This window comes from Lithobates pipiens, unplaced genomic scaffold (assembly GCF_037356315.1).
Source record: "Lithobates pipiens isolate NorthernLeopardFrog02 unplaced genomic scaffold, aLitPip1_a1.2 Scaffold_10, whole genome shotgun sequence".
Lineage (NCBI taxonomy): Eukaryota > Metazoa > Chordata > Amphibia > Anura > Ranidae > Lithobates > Lithobates pipiens.
Genome location: NW_027507686.1, coordinates 167,043,941 through 167,064,915, shown reverse-complemented (window position 1 = coordinate 167,064,915; position 20,975 = coordinate 167,043,941). Strand labels below are relative to the sequence as shown.

Genomic DNA, 20,975 nt, shown 5'->3' with positions numbered 1-20,975 from the left:
TACCAGGCCGCGTGCCCTCAACATGGGGGGGTGCCTTGGGGAAGGGGGGGCCGCGCGGCCCCCCCACCCCAAAGCACCTTGTCCCCATGTTGATGAGGACAAGGGCCTCTTCCCGACAACCCTGGCCGTTGGTTGTCGGGGTCTGCGGGCGGGGGGCTTATCGGAATCCGGGAGCCCCCTTTAAGAAGGGGGCCCCCGGATACCGGCCCCCCACCCTATGTGAATGAGTATGGGGTACAATGTACCCCTACCCATTCACCTGTGAAATAAAGTACAAAAAAAAACACAACACAGAGAAAAAATATTTTATTGCACAGCTCCGGGGGTCTTCCGTCTTCGGGGGTCTTCTCGCCGGACTCCTCCGCTATCTTCGTGTAGCTCTTTTACTAGCGGAGGAGCCTGGCTTTCTTCCTCCCCGCCGCCGGCCTCTTCTCCCGACTTCGGGGGTCTTGTCCCCCTCTTCGGTTCTTCTGCCGGGCCACCGCGCCTTCTTGTAGCTCTTTTACAGGCGGTGGCCCGGTCTTCTGTCGCCGCTGCCTTCCGTTCTTCTGTCGCCGCCTTCGGTTGTTATATGGAATATGTACATATTCCATATAACCAGTATATATATAATTAAATAAAATGGAATAAAATAAAACAATCAATAACGCCACATGGCTTAAAATAGTCTGCAACGTAGTCCAAACAAAGTTTTTCTCTCTCTCGTCTGCACTGTGCACATGGGAGGAATTACATATGCGTACAACCAATTCTCCAGAGGGAATAGTTCAAAAGGGAAGGAATGAATCCAATGTGGGTCCTCTGTGCTGGAAACTGTTATTCCCCACCACTGTACTTCTTGCAACACCTCCACACGTGATTTCCACAGTCGGGGGGGGTTTGTGATAAGTGGAACACACCCTTTGGTAATACTCTTACCGAAGTGAACAGGCGAAGTCAGCACATCATATAGATGATGTCTAATAACAGACGAAGCGCGTCAGCGTAACGGTGCAGGAAAGGACTGGACGTGAATGCCATAGGAATACAACTATATGAGAGCCTAATGCAGTCCAGAGGAAAGGTGAAAGCAGTGACCTCAACCATGTTCTAAGGGAGGATGATGAAAAGTGTATCAACCAGTATTGAGGAGCCCCATAAGTATATATGATGTGCTGACTTCGCCTGTTCACTTCGGTAAGAGTATTACCAAAGGGGGTGTTCCACTTATCACAAACCCCCCGACTGTGGAAATCACGTGTGGAGGTATTGCAAGAAGTACGGTGGTGGGGAATAACAGTTTCCAGCACAGAGGACCCACATTGGATTCATTCCTTCCCTTTTGAACTATTCCCTCTGGAGAATTGGTTGTACACATATGTAATTCCTCCTGTGTGCACAGTGCAGACAAGAGAGAGAAAAACTTTGTTTGGACTACGTTGCAGACTATTTTAAGCCATGTGGCGTTATTGATTGTTTTATTTTATTCCATTTTATTTCATTATATATATGCTGGTTATATGGAATATGTACATATATATTATTTGAATTGATTTATTATTAGCAATTATATATATATTATTTATCAGCAAATATTCAGCAGATATTCACTTACATACAGCACTGCTCTCCAGTGGGTCAGTGGATGTGTGTAACAGTGAGGTTGCATATCATCTACTGTGACAACTGGCTTGATTGATTTATGTATTTATACATGTTGATTATAACCCCCTCTTAATTTCCTCTTCTCAAGAGTGAATAAATTCAGTTCTTCTAATCTTTCCTCATAGCTGAGCTCTTCCATTCCTCTTACCAGTTCGGTTGTCCTTCTCTGCACTTTCTCCAGTTCCCAAATATCCTTTTTGAGAACTGATAATCAAAACTGAACTGCATATTTCAGATGATGTACAGGGGCAAAATGATATCTATCTCTCTGGAGTCCATACATCTCTTAATACAAGAATCGACTTTGCTCGCTCTGGAAACCGCAGCTTGGCATTGCATGTTATTATTGAGCTTATGATCTACCCAAACCCAAACCCCCAGATCCTTCTCCACCATTGATCCCCCCCCCCCCCCCATTGTACTCCCCCTAGTATGTATGATGCATGCATATTCTTAGCCCCCAAGTGCATAACTTTACATTTATCAACATTAAACCTAATTTGCCATTTAGTTGCCCAATTAGACAGGGCATTGAGGTTGGCTTGTAAATTGTAGACATCCTGTAAGGACGTTATTCCACTGCATAGCTTGGTGTCATCTGCAAAGACAGATTTGTTACTTTTGATCCCATACCCAATATAATTTATAAGGATATTAAAAAGTAAGGGTCCCAGCACTGAATCTTGGGGTACACCACTGATAACCTTAGACCATTCAGAGTAAGAATCATTAACCACTACTCTCCGAATTCTGTCTTTTAGCCAGTTTTCTATCCATTTACAAATTCTTTCCAAGCCCGTGCACTTCACCTTACACATGAGCCGTGTGTGGGAAACTGTGTTTAAAACGCTTATGCAAAATCCAGGTATACCACGTCCACAGCCACCCCTCTGTCCAAGGTTTTACTTACCTCCTCATAAAAAGAAATCAGGTTTGTTTGACAACTTCTGTCTTTCATGAATCCATGCTGTCTGTTGCTTAAAATATTTTTTTCCGGCAAGAACTCATCTATGTGGTCTTTTATTAAACGCTCCAGTATCTTCCCAACTATAGAAGTTAAACTAACAGGTCTATAGTTACTTGGTAAAGACTTTGATCCCTTTTTAAATATGGGCACCACATTGGACCCTATACCAATCCGGTTGTACCATTCCAGTCATTAACGAGTCCCTAGATATTAGAAACAATGGCTTTGAAATTACAGAGCTCAATTCTTTTAGGATCCGTGGGTGGATGCCATCAGGTCCAGGTGGCTTTATCCACCTTTATTCTGTCTAAATATTTGTGGACCATATCACTTTTGAGTCACTCTGGGTCATTTGGGGCTGTGTCACCACCACCCCCATTATGGACATGAGCTCCCCCATGCTCCTTTGTAAACACAGAGCTGAAGAAAATACTTAATACATTTCCCTTCTCTTTGTCCCCAGTCACCCACTCTAGGTTATTTTGTAAAGGGCCTACATGCTTTTTACTATTAATATATTTGAAGAATTTTTTGGGGTTTGTCCTACTATCTTTTGCAACCTGGTGTTCCTTTTAAATCTTTGCGTCCATGATTTCCCTTTTACATATTCTGTTATATTCTTTGTAACGGGTAAACTATGATAGCATTCCTTAATTTTTATATTTTTTATTATTTATAGCAATTTTAACTTTGGCCTGAGCCACATTTGTAACAATAGTATGAAACAAGTAAAAAAAGTATTTTCATATATAAACATACACATGCACACATGGCATGAACATGATGGATACATATGTTCAGCTTGACAACACATGAGAATTATTGAATATTGATAAAAAGGTATAAATACAAATATGTAACATGACCACAAATAATCATGCTCAAATTTGATATTTTTTACCTTATTGCCAAATGCTGTCTCTATGACATGTTACATATTTGTATTTATACCTTTTTATCAATATTCAATATTTCTCATGTGTTGTCAAGCTGAAACATATGTATCCATCATATTCATGCCATGTGTATGTATATACAGGGCTTTTTTTCAGCAGGAAAGCGGGGGAACGCAGTTCCGACACCTCCACCACTGAATGTATGTAATGTCAAGGAGTGCTGGGTTGTGCTACAGTGTCTATTGATGCTGGCTGCTGATGGATCTATTGTTGCTGGAGGGGATATATTTCTTCAGAAGGGTTGGTTGCTGCTGGGGAGGTCTATTGTTGCTGGTGGTACTGTTCAGGGAGAAGTCTATTACAGCTGGCTGCTAGAGGGTCTGTTGTTGCTGGGTGATATTTTGTTTTAGGTGGTCCATTGTTGTGGGGGGGGGGGGGTCTACTTTACTGCTTTTCTTGTTATCAATAACAAATTCCATACAAATTACTTAGTACCACAAATGTTACTTGGTTCTGTATTCTCTTAAAGGGGCAGTGCTGGGAGGTGGGTAGGGGGTGGAACCAAGGACTGGTGCTCAGAAGTAGGTATGGGCAAAGGCAATGGGTAACTCCTAAGGGGGAGGTCCTGCACCTGTTCTCTGAGAAAAAAAGCCCTGTGTGTGTGTATATATATATATATATATATATATATATATATATATATATATATATATATATATATATATATATATATGAAAATACTTTTTTACTTGTTTCATACTATTGTTACAAATAAACAATGTTTACCAACCATTCTACCTCCACACGTCAATTGCCTCATTTAACGTCTCATGCTCCTTTCTTATTTACCTAAATCTCAGAAAGAGGCTTGCTCGGCCCTTAAGTGGTTAAACTTACTGCCCATGGGAATATACTTTGCAGTAAGTTTACATACAGTCACTTTGAAGAATTCCCATTTCTGTTCTGTGTCCATTGATGCCAATATTCCCTCCCAGTCTAAGTTCTGTAGAGCAGCCCTCATCCTTGGAAAATATGCTCTCTTAAAGTTAAGTGTTTTTATCTTACCCGTATGTAGTAATTTCCAGGTAGTTAAAATCCCCTTTTATTATTACTGTCTCAGCCCTTGCAGCCCTTTCCATCTGTGCAAGGAGCTGAGTCTCCACCTCTTTATTAACACTGGGTGGTCTATAACAAACTCCAATGAGAACTTTTGTAGTATGCACACCCATGTACAGTTCCACCCATAATACTTCAGACTCATCACACTCTCCATTAACCAGGTCCTCTTTCCCACTCACTTTGAGATCACTTCTCACAGAGACAGACACCACCATCCTTCCGTTTTTACCCTGTCTTTCCGAAATAGAGCATAGCCAGGAATATTACTAGCCCAGAGATGAGAAGAATGAAGCCAAGATTCCGCAATACCAATTAGATCATTGTTCTCCTTGTGGAACAGAGCTTCCAACTCACTTATTTTGCTTGGCAGACTACTGGCATTGGTGAACAAACACTTTAATTCATTGCCACATTTTGCAAACATATGTTGTTGCATATTCTTTATTTGAGTACCAATAGTACCATTTCCAATGAACCTTCATATCATCTGCCATCTGTTACAATAATGTTGAACAATTACTATCCAATGACCATTCATAATATTATGTGATATACTCACACTATCTGTGCTACTCCACCTGATCGAAAAATTGTCAACTTATAATTATGAACTCCACACCATCCATCATCTATCACTCATTATTACAAGTTAGCTAGTTCCTAAATTAGATAATACGTAAATTGAAATATCCAACCTGTCTCCGAATTCTCCAGCACGGAATCCGGGGCCCGTGTTATATGTACATGATAAACTTCCTTGCCAGGATTCTTGAGCTGCAGGACCACTTAGTGCACTGTGAGTAGAAATGTAGCAAATAGTAACATTATTTTTTTTGTAATGTTTGTTACTTACTTTCAATAACAATATTGAACAATAAAATGAATTGCTGGAATATTAATCACCCAGCCCACATTAACTACAGGAACTTGATTCTCTTCTTTGTCAACAACTTGTTTAATACATACTGGGGTTGATTTACTAAAACTGGAGAGTGCAAAATCAGGTGCAGCTCTGCAAAGAAACCAATCAGCTTCCATTTTTTTTTCAAAGCTTAAAAGCTGAAGTAAGAAGCTGATTGGCTACCATGCACAGCTTCACCAGAGTTTGCACTCTCCAGTTTTAGTAAATCAACCCACTATATCTAGATTTAGATACATATGAGTTTTATATAGTAGAGCTAGAACCTCTGTCGGGTTTTTATTGCTATCTGTGTCCCCATGGAGACGATTCACCCTTCCTATTGATACTGGTGACCATTGTTACCGATTCACAATATGACCAGATACTCCAAACATTTAGAGCTGTTACCAGAACAGGAGGTAAATGGTACCCATCCTTTGGGGAAACATGTACTTGTGATAATGGTCTAAGCTGGAATTTTACCTTTATTTGGAGAGATTTTCACTCAGTTTATGGTGGATCTCTGAGACAGAAAGTCAGGAAAAATCTCCCTAATTGAATATACAGGATAAAAAAAAAAAAAACATACTGGCATGCAGATCAGAAAAACCAGCTCTGCATAGTAGCCAATCAGCTTCTAACTTCAGCTTGTTTAATTAAAGTGGTTGTGAAGGCAGAATGTTTTTTTTATCTTAAAGTGATTGTAAAGTCTAGTTTTTTGTTTTTTTTTTCTATAAAAATAACAAACATGTTATACATATACTTACCTGCCTTGTGTAGTGGTTATGCACAGAGCGGCCCGGATTCCTCCACTTCTCAGGTTCCTCTTGCGTGATCCTCGCCCCTCCTCCAAGCCAAGTCCATTCAGACACGGAGCTGCGGTTCGGCCCCACCCCCTCTCTCTCCTGATTGGCTAATTGACTTTAAATAACGGCAGCGGGAGTCAATGGCACTGCTCCTGTGTCTCAGCCAATCAGGAGGAGAGTCCTTGATGGCTGAGACACTTGTGGACATCCTGCATAGAGAGGGGGCTCAGTATTAGGGGGGCCGAGGGGGGCTGCTGTACACAGAAGGTTTTTTAATCTTAATGCATAGAATGCATTACGATAAAAAAACATCTGACTTTACAACACCTTTAGACCCCTTTCACACTGGGGCGTTTTTCAGGCATTTTTCAGGCTCTTTAGCGTTAAAAAAAGCACCTGTAAAGCGCTTGAAAGAAGTCTCATCTGCAATTCCAATGCGAATGCCCAAGTGCTTTAAGACCCCTTTCACACCACGCCACCCATAGCGTTGGCGGTAAAACTGATTTGCGGTGCATTTCAGCCACTAGCGGGGCCGCCGGCAATACGCCGCAATAGTATTACAGCGCTGCCCCATTGATTTCAATGTGGAGCAGCGGTGGAGGAGCGGTAAACACACTGCTCCTTCACCGCTCCAAAGAAGCTGCTGGCAGGACTTTTCCTGACGTCCTGCCAGCGCACCGCTGCAGTGTGAAAGCCCTCAGGCTTTCACACTACAGACAACGGTGCAGCTTTTTAGGGCGGATTGCAGGCGCTATTTCTAACACTATAGCGCCTGCAAAATGCTCTTGGTGTGAAAGGGGTCTAAGAGCCCTTTCACAATGTCAGCACCCGAAAAATGCTCGTAAAGCGCCGCTTAAACTACCAGTGTTTTTCGAGTGCTATTGGGGCGCTTTTAACCCCTGCTGGTGGCCAAATAAAGGGTTAAAAGCACCCACAAAAGCGCTGCTGCCAAAAGCGCTTTGCAGGCGCTTTTCAAGCATTTTGCAGGCCCTTCCCATTGATTTCAATGGGAAGGGGCGCTTTAGGAGCGGTGTATTACCACGCTCCAAAAGCGCTGCAAAGAAGCTGCTAGCAGGACTTTTTTTGACGCACTGCCAGCACAGCGCCTCAGTGTGAAAGCACTTGGGCTTTTACATTGGAATTGCAGTTGCGGCTTCTTTCAGGTGCTTTACAGGTGCTTTTTTTTAAAGCTAAATATCCTGAAAAATGCCTCAGTGTGAAAGGGATCTCAGTGTGAAAGCACTCGGGCTTTCACATTGGGATTGCAGATGAGGCTTCTTTCAAGCGGTTTACAGGATAAAAAGCCTTCTGTGTGCAGCAGCCCCCCGTCAGACCCCGCATACTTACCTGAACCCAATCTAAAACCAGTGATGTTACATGAGAGACTTGGCTGTCCGGGACTCTCCCTTCTCATTAGCTGAGACAGTACCAAACAGCCATTGGTTCCTGCTGCTGTCAATCAAAGTCAGTGAGCAAATGAGGAGAGAGAGGGGTCGGGCTGGGCAACAGCTCCGTGTCTGAATGGACACAGGGAGCTGCGGCTTGCCTCGGGTGCCCCCATAGCAAGTTGCTTATTGTTGAGGCACTCAACATTAAGGAGAGGCCAGGAGCGCCAGTGAGGAACCTGGGAAGAGGAGGATCCAGGCTGCTCTGTGCAAAACCACTGCACAGAGCAGGTAAGTATAACATGTTTGTTATTTTTAACAAAAAACAAGACTTTAGTATCACTTTAAACTTTGACAAAAAAAATGGAAGCTGATTGGCTTATATGCAGAGCTGCATCAGATTTTGCACTCTCCCCTTTTACTAAATCAATCCCAGTGTGTTATAATAATAATTATACAATTCGGGCAACCAGAATATGTAGAATTATCAGTCAGCAATGGCTGCTTTCATTTCCAATTTAAAAAGTATTCCTTTAAATTGGTTGTAAACCCTTACAAACCACGTTGACCTACAGGTAAGCCTAGATTAAGGCTTCCCTGTAGGTCTAAGAAATATCTCCTAAACCTGCACGGTTTAGGAGATATTTGCCGAAAGACAGGCACCGCTGTCTATGGCGTGTGCGCTGTAGACAGCGGCACGCAGGCGCACTGAGCGCGCTGCTGTCAACGACGATATGCCGCGAGTGGCGGCTCCCGTGCGCATGCGCGGGAATGACGTCATCGCGGCTTGTCGAATGACAGGGTCGGAGCATCGAGACCCCCCGAGAAGATGGATGCTGCGGACTACAGGGGACAGCGGTGACTTCGCTGGCTCCTGTGTCAGGTAAGTAAGACCTGTAAGTGTAAGACACGATGCATAGTAGTCCATTATGCTTTACCTTTGCAGGGAATCAAAGAGGAAGTAAACCCATCAGGGTTTACTTCCTCTTTATTAGTTATAACATAAGTATCACATAAGAAAAAAAAGTATTTAATAAGGAAGATCAGTAAATATGTGAGGTCACGTGGTACCCTTTTTTGATGTTGAGTGGTAATGGATAGAAGCCTTAAAGTGGATGTAAACCCTCACATATATCCAGTGAAGTGAACAGCCTCAGATGATACTCGGGGATGAAACAAATCCTTCTACATAAATTTTACATGTATATCTGCTGTCTTCAGCTTTATATACTGTTTAAAAAGTGCACATTGTGGTAGGAGATTTTCTCTTCCTGTTCAATACACGTGTGAAGCCTAGGCATACAGCCAAGACAGCTGATTGGAGGAAAGGCACACACCCCCTCTCCTCATAGATAGAGACTTTTAGTTCTGTTTGTTAAATTGTTCAGTTCTGTGCTAATCTATTTATAGCATCCTCCCCAACACAAAACTCCAGCTACTTCTATCACATGTGACAGAGAACTTGTCAGGCGTTCTTAAGCCGCGTACACACGTGGCGGACTGTCTGGCCAACTTAGTCCGTCAGACAATCCGACGGACAGTCCGTCATACTTTCGAATGAACGGACTTGCCCACACACGGCACTTTTTGAGCGGACTAATACGGCGGACTAAGTCCGCCATACTATCCGCCCTACTTTTGAAATGAACGGACTCGCCCACACACGCGGAGGAAAGTCCGCTCATTTCGAGCCCGTCTCCAGGTAGGCGGGGCCCGCGAAGGAGACGTCGCTGACCCCGCCGCCTGGTATGGACTTAAAGGGAACCCCAACGCCGAAAAAAAACGGCGTGGGGGTCCCCCCAAGTCCACAACAGACCCTTGTCCGAGCACGCTACCCGGCCGGCCAGGAAAGGGGGGCGAGCGAGCGCCCCCCCTCCTGAGCCGTACCAGGCCGCGTGCCCTCAACATGGGGGGGTGCCTTGGGGAAGGGGGGGGCGCTCGGCCCCCCCCACCCCAAAGCACCTTGTCCCCATGTTGATGAGGACAAGGGCCTCTTCCCGACAACCCTGGCCGTTGGTTGTCGGGGTCTGCGGGCGGGGGGCTTATCGGAATCCGGGAGCCCCCTTTAATAAGGGGACCCCGGATACCGGCCCCCCACCCTATGTGAATGAGTATGGGGTACAATGTACCCCTACCCATTCACCTGTGAAAAAAAGTACAAAAAAAACACAACACAGGGTTAAAATATTTTATTGCACAGCTCCGGGGGTCTTCCGTCTTCGGGGGTCTTCTCGCCGGACTCCTCCGCTATCTTCTTGTAGCTCTTTTGCTAGCGGAGGAGTCCGGCTTTCTTCCTCACCACCGGCCTCTTCTCCAGATTTCGGGGGTCCTGTCCCCCTCTTCGGTTCTTCTGCCGGGCCACCGCGCCTTCTTATAGCTCTTTTACAGGCGGTGGCCCGGTCTTCTGTTGCCGCCGTCGCCGCCGTCGCCGCCGCCTTCCGTTCTTCTTCTTCTTCTTCTTCTTCTTCTTCTCCATGTGACATAAAGCCATGTGACACCGCCCCATTGTCCCTATATAAGTGGCAGCGGAGCGCGTCCCTGGCATTCCGGCCGGAGAGATCGTCGAGGCAACATCTCCTGGAGAAGAAGAAGAAGAACGGAAGGCGGCGGCGACGGCAGACCGGGCCACCGCCTGTAAAAGAGCTATAAGAAGGCGCGGTGGCCCGGCAGAAGAACCGAAGAGGGGGACAAGACCCCAGAAGTCGGGAGAAGAGGCCGGCGGCGAGGAAGAAAGCCAGACTCCTCCGCTAGCAAAAGAGCTACAAGAAGATAGCGGAGGAGTCCGGCGAGAAGAACCCCGAAGACGGAAGACCCCCGGAGCTGTGCAATAAAATATTTTAACCCTGTGTTGTGTTTTTTTTGTACTTTTTTTCACAGGTGAATGGGTAGGGGTACATTGTACCCCATACTCATTCACATAGGGTGGGGGGCTGGTATCCGGGGGCCCCCTTATTAAAGGGGGCTCCCGGATTCCGATAAGCCCCCCGCCCGCAGACCCCGACAACCAACGGCCAGGGTTGTCGGGAAGAGGCCCTTGTCCTCATCAACATGGGGACAAGGTGCTTTGGGGTGGGGGGGCCGAGTGCCCCCCCTTCCCCAAGGCACCCCCCCCATGTTGAGTCCGCTGAAGCCAACACACGAGCGGACTGTCCGCTGAAATGTGTTTCGGCGGACTAAGTAGGCCAGACAGTCCGCCCGTGTATACGCGGCTTTAGTCTGATAACAGAATGGAGTAGGAGAAAGCTACGGGACATAGTTCTATGAAGAGAGATAACAAAACACTGCAGATATATGTGCAAATTTCATGAATCAGGTTTACAAAAAGGATTTCCAATTGCTATAGAACAGGATTATCTTTGGTGAAGTGCATTTTATGATGTCACACTTACCATATTAGAATCTGGGCATCTCCAAATCCTATTGGCTGGGTTGGAATTGGGGGAAGACCTGTGATCTCACTCTCATTTCTTCTATAGGTATTACCTAAAAAGCATTTTAAAAATGGAAAAATCAATACCCTGGGATCACAAAATGCTCAAAGTTTTTACTTTACCATGTAATTTTACATGAAAAAGTTGTACTGCCCTAGTCATGATTTCTCAACCAGGGTAAAGTTTTGTGGCATTCGGGGACTCTTCCAGAGGTTGCTAGGGGTTCTTTGAGCAATGGAGAGTTTCTGACTCCCAAAAACCACTGATATCAGAATTTTTTTTTCTTCTTATGTTGCTGACCTACTGGTCAACATCTTAAGAGTATCCTTTCCTGACTGACAATTAACCACTTTCTGCAAATGGATGTCCTTGGGTTCCAGTGATTCTACTAGGGTCATGGCTGCAGTCATCACCTGGTATCTTTTTTTACAGCCGCAATGCTCTATATTGTATAATTGATCTGACTGTTTATACAGCCACTATTAGGGCAGCACATCATAGAGATGAAGGAGGAGCTTCCATTCCCTAAGCATCTCTATAGTGTATCATATCGGAAGCAATAGGCACTTTCGGTTTTGGATTGTTGTTTACAATCCGTTACTGGCTTGTAAAGCATTTGATCCAACCAATCTCAGTTTGATCAGATGCTTTTGAGGGCAGAGGAGAGATCTGAGGTCTAATAGACTCCGGGTCTCTCACTAAAGAGCACCTGTCACTGCCCATGCTATCACAAGAGATGTTTTTCACCCCTTGTGACAATAAAATTCATTAAAAAATAAATAAATAAAAAGACAAAAAAAACTGTAATGCCTGTACACGCGACCAGACTTTCTGGCAGACTAGATCCGACAGTCTTCCTGACGGACTTTCGCCGGAATTTCCGACGGACTTTCTAAACGAACAGACTTGGCCACACACGAATGGACTAAGTCTGTTAGAAGGTCCGTTGATTTTGAAAGTGATGACGTAAGATGGGACTATAAAAGAAAGTTCAATAGTTAGTAGCTAATAGCTTCCCTTGCGTCGTATTTGGTCCGTCGGCCCAGCATACAGACAAACGGTTTTCCCGATAGTAATTGAGTCCGTCGGACAGATTTGGAACATGTTCTATTTCTAGGTCCATCGGATTTTTTATGTGAAAAACTATCGGATTAGCCCACACACGATCGGATTGTCTGACGGGCTGATTCCATCAGACCTAGTCTGCCGGAAAGTCCGGTCGTGTGTATGCGGCACCATGCCCCTCCCACCATGAATGCGAATGTGTTCACATACAAAAGGAACCGCACACATATGTTAGCAGTGATCATTTCACACATGTGAGGTATTGCCACAAATGTCAGAATGAGAGCAACAATTCTGGCACCAGACCTCCTGTTTAACTCCAAACTGTTAACCTGTAAAGGCTGCATAGTTTTTTTAAAGCGTTGCCTATGGAAAACTTTAAGTACTGCGGGCCTGAGCAATTTTAAAGCATGGAGTGGTAGGTATCTATTTACTATTATTATTTTAATATTGTGTATTATATTGTGTTTATGTACACTAAAATTCATTGAAGTTTTTCCCAAAAAATTGCAACAAACATTTTTTTCTCCAAAACCTTGGCTTTCAGAAAATATATAGTGTATGAGGGTTCTCAGTAATTACCAAGTTAAAAAAATGCAGATGTGAGAAGTCAGAATTGGCTTGGGCAACAAGTGGTTAATATAAGGAGCCCTTCTCCTATTGGTCAGCAATGTATGTGACCACTACACCGACTACCAATATAAGAAGGCATTTTTCCACTGACTACCAATGTAAGGGGGACTCCTTTTTTCACTGTTAAAAATACTTAAAAACGATGTGTTTCTTTTCTGGCCACTATTATTTTTATTCCAATTTATGATTGTTACTGAAACTTCTTGAGCAGGGGAGTGTTACAAAAAAATGATTTGCTGTGGGTGCCAGATATGGTCGATACACTATATTCCTTATTTCTTTATGTAGTATTGTATTTACAACTTACTGACCACACAAATATGTCATGAGCTAGAAATTTAATAATTTAGCAGGTTTCCATGTGAAATGAAAATGATTTCAATGCCTCTTCTATATTTAAAAAGGTTGAGAAAGGCTGGTCTAAGTATAGTATAAAATAATTTACAGAATGGCAAAATAAATAAAAAAGTAAAAATTTAAAAAATTTGCCCCATTCAAAAGATATTCCCTCTTTAACACCCCTCCAGATTATGCCAAATACAAGCATACACCGCTTTTAAGTACACAATGGGTATTATTTACTAAAGCTGGAAAGTGCAAAATCAGGCTCACTTCTGCATAAAAACCAATGAGCTTCTAACCCCAGTTTGTCCAATTAAGCTTTGGTAATAAAATCTGGAAGCTCATTGGTTTCTATGCAGAAGTGAGACAGATTTTACACTTTCCAGCTTTAGTAAATAATACCCCTTGTGTACTTAAAAGCGGGGTATGCCTGTATAAACAAAAGTAAAACTATCTACAAAACACTTTTTTGTAATTTATACAGTGTGGAATAAAATGAGAAAACTGATTTTGATGGAATATTTCACCTTAGTGGGACAAAAATTATAAACCTAGGGTAATACAGTCAGAAGAAGTTTCCATGAAAGAAATGCCAAACTAAATAAATTTTGCATTTATACATCACATATCGTGAATAAAAATATGTACTTCAAAAACTGTTCCAGAGAAAAAAATTTGATATATTGCAACCCATCAATCCCTAGGCTCCATTCACATCTATGCAGTTTGCTTTTGAATGTTATTGCAGTGCTTTCTGCTGTGATTTTTGCATTTTTTTTTACAGCAATTTTACCGTGATTTGTGTTTTGCATTTTTTTAATGCTTTCTTTGGGCAAATTTGTTGTAGGGCAGATTTAAAAAAGGCAAAACGCAGATTGCAGCAAAATCCCTGTAAAAATGCAATGCGTGTCTTTCTGCAGCTTCCCTATTAAACCAAGAATGCAAAAAAATCAAGTTTTGCAGTCAAAATTGTCCCTGACCCATTCCAAGGACGCAGAGGCACAAAAATGCATTAATGTGAACATGTTCCATAGGAACTCATGCTAAAAAAATGTTTTGCAAAAAGCATAAAAAAATGCATTGGTGTGAATGGAGCCTTAGATGTAGTAGCTGTATTCGTTTTCTTTTTTCTTAGGCTTTTTTCACTCTTTTTTTCACCTGGGGATCTGGCCAGTAACACAAATCCTTTGTTAGAGTGCCTCTGCTCTGCAATGAAGGAGCACAGGGGCACCTTTGGGCAGCAGGAGCATTGTCAGTATGGAAGAGGGGAATGTTATGCCGCGTAAACACAATCGGACTTTCCGTCAGAATAAACTCTGAAGGTCTTTCCGACTGAGTTTCTGAAGGAGTTCCTCTGAAACGGACTTGCACACAATCACACCAATGTCCATTCGTTTAGAATGCAATGACATACGACGGGACTAGAAAAGGAAGTTCAAAAGCCAGTAGCCAATAGCTGCCCTTGCGTCTTTTTTGTTCCGTCGGAATACCATAGAGATGAACGGTTTTCCCGATAAGAATTGATTTAGTTAGAAAGATTTAAAACATGTTCTATTTCTAGGTCCATCAGAATTTTTGAAAAATAAAGAGGCAGATGAAGCCCACACACGATTGGAATATCCGATGAAATTATTCCGTCTGACCTTTTCTGCCGGAAAGCCTGGTCGTGTTTACGTAGCATTAGAAGTAGTAGCAGGATGAAATACACTAACAATTTGAAGTTAAAATCCAGCTAACACTCTATAACCAGTTACAACAGAGGCATAACTAGAACCTTTAGGGGCTCGTGCAAGAAACCAAGAAGGACCCCCCTGACCCCCTTCAAAAAAGTATCTGCCATTTGGCAATGAAAGTTTCATTGCTGGAAGATCTCTGGTGACTGGACACGTTTAATCAATTTATTGCTGGAAGGTGAGATCCCAGTCGAAAGTGCATGATTAGCCCTTAGTAACCATTTCATTGCTTGCTGATCCCTGGTGGAAATGCACTGGTTGGGTGGGGGGACTTGGTCTTCAAATCCGATTGTCCCTTCTAGCACAAGTGCTCTCTGCTCCAAAAGTCCCCCTCCCCAGCATTTTTTGTCTCGTACCCCTACCCTCCCCCAAAACACTTGAAGTATGCATCTTTGATAACCTGGCCTCCTCAACCCCCCCCCATTCCTGGTCACTGTGTCCCCCTCCCCTGTAGTCTGCATATACAACATTATTATTACATTACATGATTACTATCCATCAGCATGGCACATGGAGAATGATGTTCCCCTGCTCCTCTCTGTGCACAGGAAAACATCAGAGATAGGGAGGAGGCTCCACTATGAAGTGTATGTGTCAGGTAAATAGAGGGGACAGATTCCGGCTGCCATATAGAGGAAGGATTGCAGCGTGGTATGGTACCCCAGGATATTAGTATGCCCATGCCAGGTAAGTCAGTGGAACCAACTTGTTTCGGCACTGGGCTCCACTACGAGCCTTGATTCTTCGGGACACCAGGATTTATCCCGGGAGGGTATCAGCAAATTCGTGACAGTTGGGAGGTATGGTCTCCCTGCCATCTTGGAGCCTTCGTAGGGTGGCAGAATGCCAGGGCTTGGTCGCAAGTGTGACCTTTGCGACAACAGTTTTTACATAAATAAAAGCTGGCCATTGTAAGCAATCCTGTCACTGGTAAATGGTTTGTCTCCTCCCTCTAAACTGCTACATCTGCAAAACAGACTTACTGTCCAGATCACCAGATGAAAATAAATTAAAATAAATGAAAATAAAGCCTAGAAAAGAAAATGAATGCAGCTATCACATCCAAGAATTGGTAACTTGCAATATAATAAATGTTTTCTTTTGAGTTTAATAGTGTTTTTTTTCTTTTTTTTCTTTTTTACTATAAAAAAAGTTTAAATAAAAAAACTGTACCCTTACTTTGTGGTTGAGTTACTGAAGGCAAATAGACTATTTACTTTGCAAGGGAAGTTTGCACTTTTTTCCAGAGTTTAGTGAATTAGGTTAAGATCTGCTGACTGCAATCAACCAGTCACATGGAACCAAAAATTATCTTTTTTATTTTCTTTGCACATGATTGGGTATTCTGAAAGTGAAATCTCACCACATTCTCTGGAGGAAATACCCATGTCACCCCAAAGTTATCTCTTTGGGGTGACAAGGCTGTGTTGTTGCGTGGTTTAAGCCAGTATACACTATATTTTCAAAAGTTTTAGGATGCCTGCCTTTACACACACAAGAGATTTAATGGCATCCCAGTCTTAGTCCGTAGGGTTCAATTTTGAGTTGGCTCACCCTTTGCAGCTATAACAACTTCAACTCTTCTGGGAAGGCTGTCCACGGTGTTTAGGAGTGTGTCTGGACTTTGTGCAGGACAGTCAAGTTCCTCCACCCCAAACTCGCTCATCCATATATTTATAGACCTTGCTTTGTGCACTGGTCCAAATAATTTGGTGGAGGGGAGATTATGGTGTGGGGTTGTTTTTCAGGGGTTGGGCTTGGCCCCTTAGTTCCAGTGAACTAAGGGAACTCTTAAGGCAGGGGTCCTCAAACTACAGCCCGCGGGCCATATGCGGCCCGCCAAGGACATTTATCTGGCCCACCCCACCCAGGGCCAGATTCCCGACAGGCCAGGCCTCCGGGCGGGCCAGTTGTAACACACGGAGACTGCTGTGTCACGGAGGTCACTGTTAAAAGTTTGGGCACGCTGTGATAAAAGTCCTGCCCTCCTCCTAGACCAGCTCGTGTGATAGAGGCAGTGCTCTGTCTATCACACAAGCTGGTCTAGGAGGGCTTGAAATTATGGTGAGGGGGGGCTTGTAATGATGGTGAGGGGGGCTTGCAATGATGGTGAAATAAGATATGTGCAGTGTGCATAGGAATTTGTTCATAGTTTTTTTTTTTTTTTTAACTATAGTCCAGCCCTCTAACGGTCTGAGGGACAGTGAACTGGCCCCCTGTTTAAAAAGTAGAATAGTTGAAGCTGTTATAGCGGCAAAGGGTGGGCCAACTCAATATTAAAACCTACAGACTAAGACTGAAATGCCATTAATATGGGAGTATATTAGCAAGAAAGGACCAGATAATAACATGAAAAATACTTACTTTTGGCTGGATAATATGGAGTAAGCAGATCTCCAAAGTCTCCAGTGTAGGACCCCCGCTCTACAGCCGATGGGGGCATGTACCAAGAGTTTGGGTATGTTTGAGATTTGTCAGCAAAGCCATCATTGATATCTTTGGGATCTGTATATACAATAACACCAACTACTCCAAATTTAGCAGCATTTATTGCCTGAGAAACACAGGGACACCAGACGTTATAGTAAATGTTGATAAATAATCTTTGTTAAGAAGGTAATTGTTATCAAAATATACAATTTATAAGCATTCCAACTAAATAATTGTAATTTTTTTTTCACAATTTGTATTCTTTATTTTAAGCTGGAACTCCTCCATCTTGTGCTAAGATGGTAACCATACTGAGGAACATTGTTAGGACCACATAACACCTCCCTTTTTTTCAATAATATGGGAGGTGTTTTTTAGTCCACAGAGATAGCAAAGAACAATGCTAACTGATAACAATTCTGAGCCAGAGAGTGCACCAAGTTATCAACTCACGCTCTCTGGATGGGTGAACAGCTATTTAACTTTTATCCTTCTATTCATATCTTTCAGAAATGTCAGAAAATGTCAGTCACAAAACTACGGCTTATCCAAAACCACCCCAGAGAGGAGAAAACAATCAGTCCACCCAAGCAGAGACAAACAATAAACAACCAGCACTATTAGGATCACAATCTATAACCAGTTCCCGACCGCCTCCTGTAGATTCTGCATTTCTGTCTGTAAACACACAGTACATGCCGATCACCCGGTGGTCGGCTCTGAGCTTCACCGAACACAGCTCTGTAAATGTAAACAACACAGAGCTGTGCTCAGTGACAGGGGATCTGGTTGTTTGTTCATTCCTTGCTAAGCAGGGAATGAAAACAACTAGATCTCCAGTAAAAGCAGAACACAGTACAACATAAACATTGTTAGGCACACAGTTAACCCCTTGATCGACCTGGATGTTAGTTTTAATAAGGATAAAAGGCTGGTGTTCACAAGAGTTAAAACATTATAAGCATTAAGCACTGAGGTGTATTGACATCTACAGAGGCATCATGGTGGCCTCTGCGGGGGTAAACTCTGAAGGATTGCACCGGTAGATTCCGGCACTTACTGAAGCCTTGGAACGCACAGGGAGCCGGAGATTACGTTGCTTCCCGGATGTGATGTTACTGCACGTTAGCGGAGCATGCACTCCTTCTTCAGGCCTGAAGAGTGAGTACCAGCCTTTTATCCTTTATTAAAACTACCATATATGCTACACTTAGTTTGGCGATTGTGTTCTGTCCCAAGCTGCTTCTTGCTTCACACTGAGCTGCCACTCAAGTACAACCTATGTATGGACTACAGATGGACATCATGGACTAACTATCAATCCCTATAGAATTATATTATTTTTTGCTCTCATCAGAGTTCTGCAGGCCCACTCCAGTAGATGCACCTAGTGCCCATAGGTTGTAGACGCTATAACTTTCAAACAAACCAATCAATGTACACTTATTGGGATTTTTTTTTTAAGCAAAGACATGTAGTAGAATACATTTTGGCCAAAATGTATTATTAAATTTTATTTATTTTTTATGGGATATGTTTTATCTACTACTAATGGCCAAAACCAATCAACACTATTCTGTACTCCTACTCCCAGATCTGCTCCCTTTGATACAGTTGACCACCCCCTCCTCCTCAAAAAACTCCACGCCTTTGGTCTCCATGGCTGTACTCTACGCTGGTTCTCTTCCTACTTATCCAACTGCACCTTTAGCATTTCTTACAACTCTACTTCCTCCTCTCCTCTTTTTTTCTTGGTTGGGGTCCCCCAAAGTTCTGTTCTTGGAACTCTCCTATTTTCAATCTACACCTCCTCCCTGGGTCAGCTGATAGCCTCCCATAGCCTCCAATACCACCTCTACAATGAAGACACCCAATTCTATTTTTCTACCCTTCAGCTCACTCACTCTTTCTCCTCAGGTATCACTAATTTACTATCAGATATATCAGTCTTGATGTCACACCACTACCTCAAACTCAATCTATCCAAAACTGAACTTATAATTTTTCCTCCCCCATATGCCTCTTCCTCTTCTTGATCTCGCTGTCAAAAGAGATGGCACAACTATAAGCCCATCCTCACATGCCAAGGTTCTAGGTGTAGTCCGGGACTCTGAACTCTCCTTTAAACGCCACATCCAAGCACTGTCCAAATCCTGCTGCCTCAACCACCGCAACAGCTCCAAAATATGCCCCTTTCTAACCAATGACACAACAAAGCTCTTAATTCACTTGCTGGTCATCTCTCGCCTCAACTACTGCAAATCCCTTCTCAATGCATTGACTTACCTCTGCATAGTCTATCACCTCTTCAATCCATCATGAATGCTGCTGCCAGACTCATCCACCTTACCAATCGCTCTGTCTCTGCTACCCCTCTCTGTCAATCCCTCCACTGGCTTCTGCTCACCCAAGGAATTAAATTAAAAATACGTACAAAGCCACCCACAATTTAGCCCCCAGCTACATCACTAGCCTAGTCTCTAAATACCAACCTACTCGTTCTCTTCGTTCCTCTCAAGACCTTCTGCTCTCTAACTCCCTCGTCACATCCTCCCATGCTCGGCTCAAGGACTTTTCCAAAGCCTCTCCAATCCTATGGAATGCCCTACCCCAATCTGTCCGCTTATCTCCTACTCTATTAGCTTTTAGACAATCTCTGAAAAGCCTTCTCTTCAGAGAAGCCTACCCTACCCACTCCTAACAACTGTTTTAATTTCATTTTCTCCATCAGCTCACCCCCCACAGTTATTACCTTTGTTTCCACTTGACCCTCCCTTCTAGATTGTAAGCTCTAATGAGTAGGGCCCTCCTGTATTGATTTGTATTGTAAGTGTACTGTCTGCCCTCATGTTGTAAAGCGCTGTGCAAACTGTTGGCGCTATATAAATCCTGTATAATAATAATAGCAGAAAGTAAAAAATATAGTTTTTTTTTTCAAAATTGTTGGTATTTTCATTTGTATAATAAAAACCAAAAAACCCAGAGGTGATCAAATACCACCAAAAAAAGCTCTATTTTGCATAGCAAAAAATAAACAACTGGTCATGAAGGGGTAAAACCTTCCGGAGCTGAAATGGATAATGAAAGTTCATAAATTATGTTTTTCTTCTTATATTATCACCAGATGAAAGGATCGATATTCATATGACAACACGCTTTATTTGATCCCTTCATCTGGTGAGAATATAAGAAAAACATAAATTATGGACTTTTGTTATAGACTGTGATCCTAATAGTGTTGGTTGTTTATTGTTACATATTTTTATATAGTTCTACACACATTCACAACTCACAATAATTTAACAAATATAGATGTACCTTAGCAGACCTGCCAACTCCTCCATAGCGCACAATAGCGATGGTCCCCCTTAGATCTATTGATTTGCTGAGATGCTCAAAGTCACTTAATCTACCTTGGTTTGCATACACCAGCTTGCCCTGGAAAATACATTGGGAAACACGAGTTCATGTATCCAGCTACAACAAAGTAGTTTAGTTTAAACATATTAATCTTCAAATGGTTTGATATTTTAACACTTCAAAACAAAAGAGTATGTCCATGATGGTATCCATAAGGCCCAAAGGTGCTAAGGACTGGAGAAATCTTCTTTGGTAACTATCCT

At 42.9% G+C, this 20,975-nt stretch overlaps 1 protein-coding gene across 1 annotated transcript in view; it reads right to left on the bottom strand.

Annotated features, from left to right (window-relative positions):
• Window positions 1–20,975, bottom strand: part of NAALADL1 (N-acetylated alpha-linked acidic dipeptidase like 1) — a 97,764-nt gene that overhangs the window by 43,758 nt on the left and 33,031 nt on the right. Inside the window, exons 4-7 of the mRNA XM_077459409.1 lie at window positions 20,671–20,790; window positions 17,287–17,476; window positions 11,108–11,201; window positions 5,322–5,420 (exon numbers count right to left, since the gene is read on the bottom strand). Of these exons, the coding sequence (XP_077315535.1) occupies window positions 5,322–5,420; window positions 11,108–11,201; window positions 17,287–17,476; window positions 20,671–20,790 (503 nt within the window). The remainder of the gene's footprint in view (window positions 1–5,321; window positions 5,421–11,107; window positions 11,202–17,286; window positions 17,477–20,670; window positions 20,791–20,975) is intronic.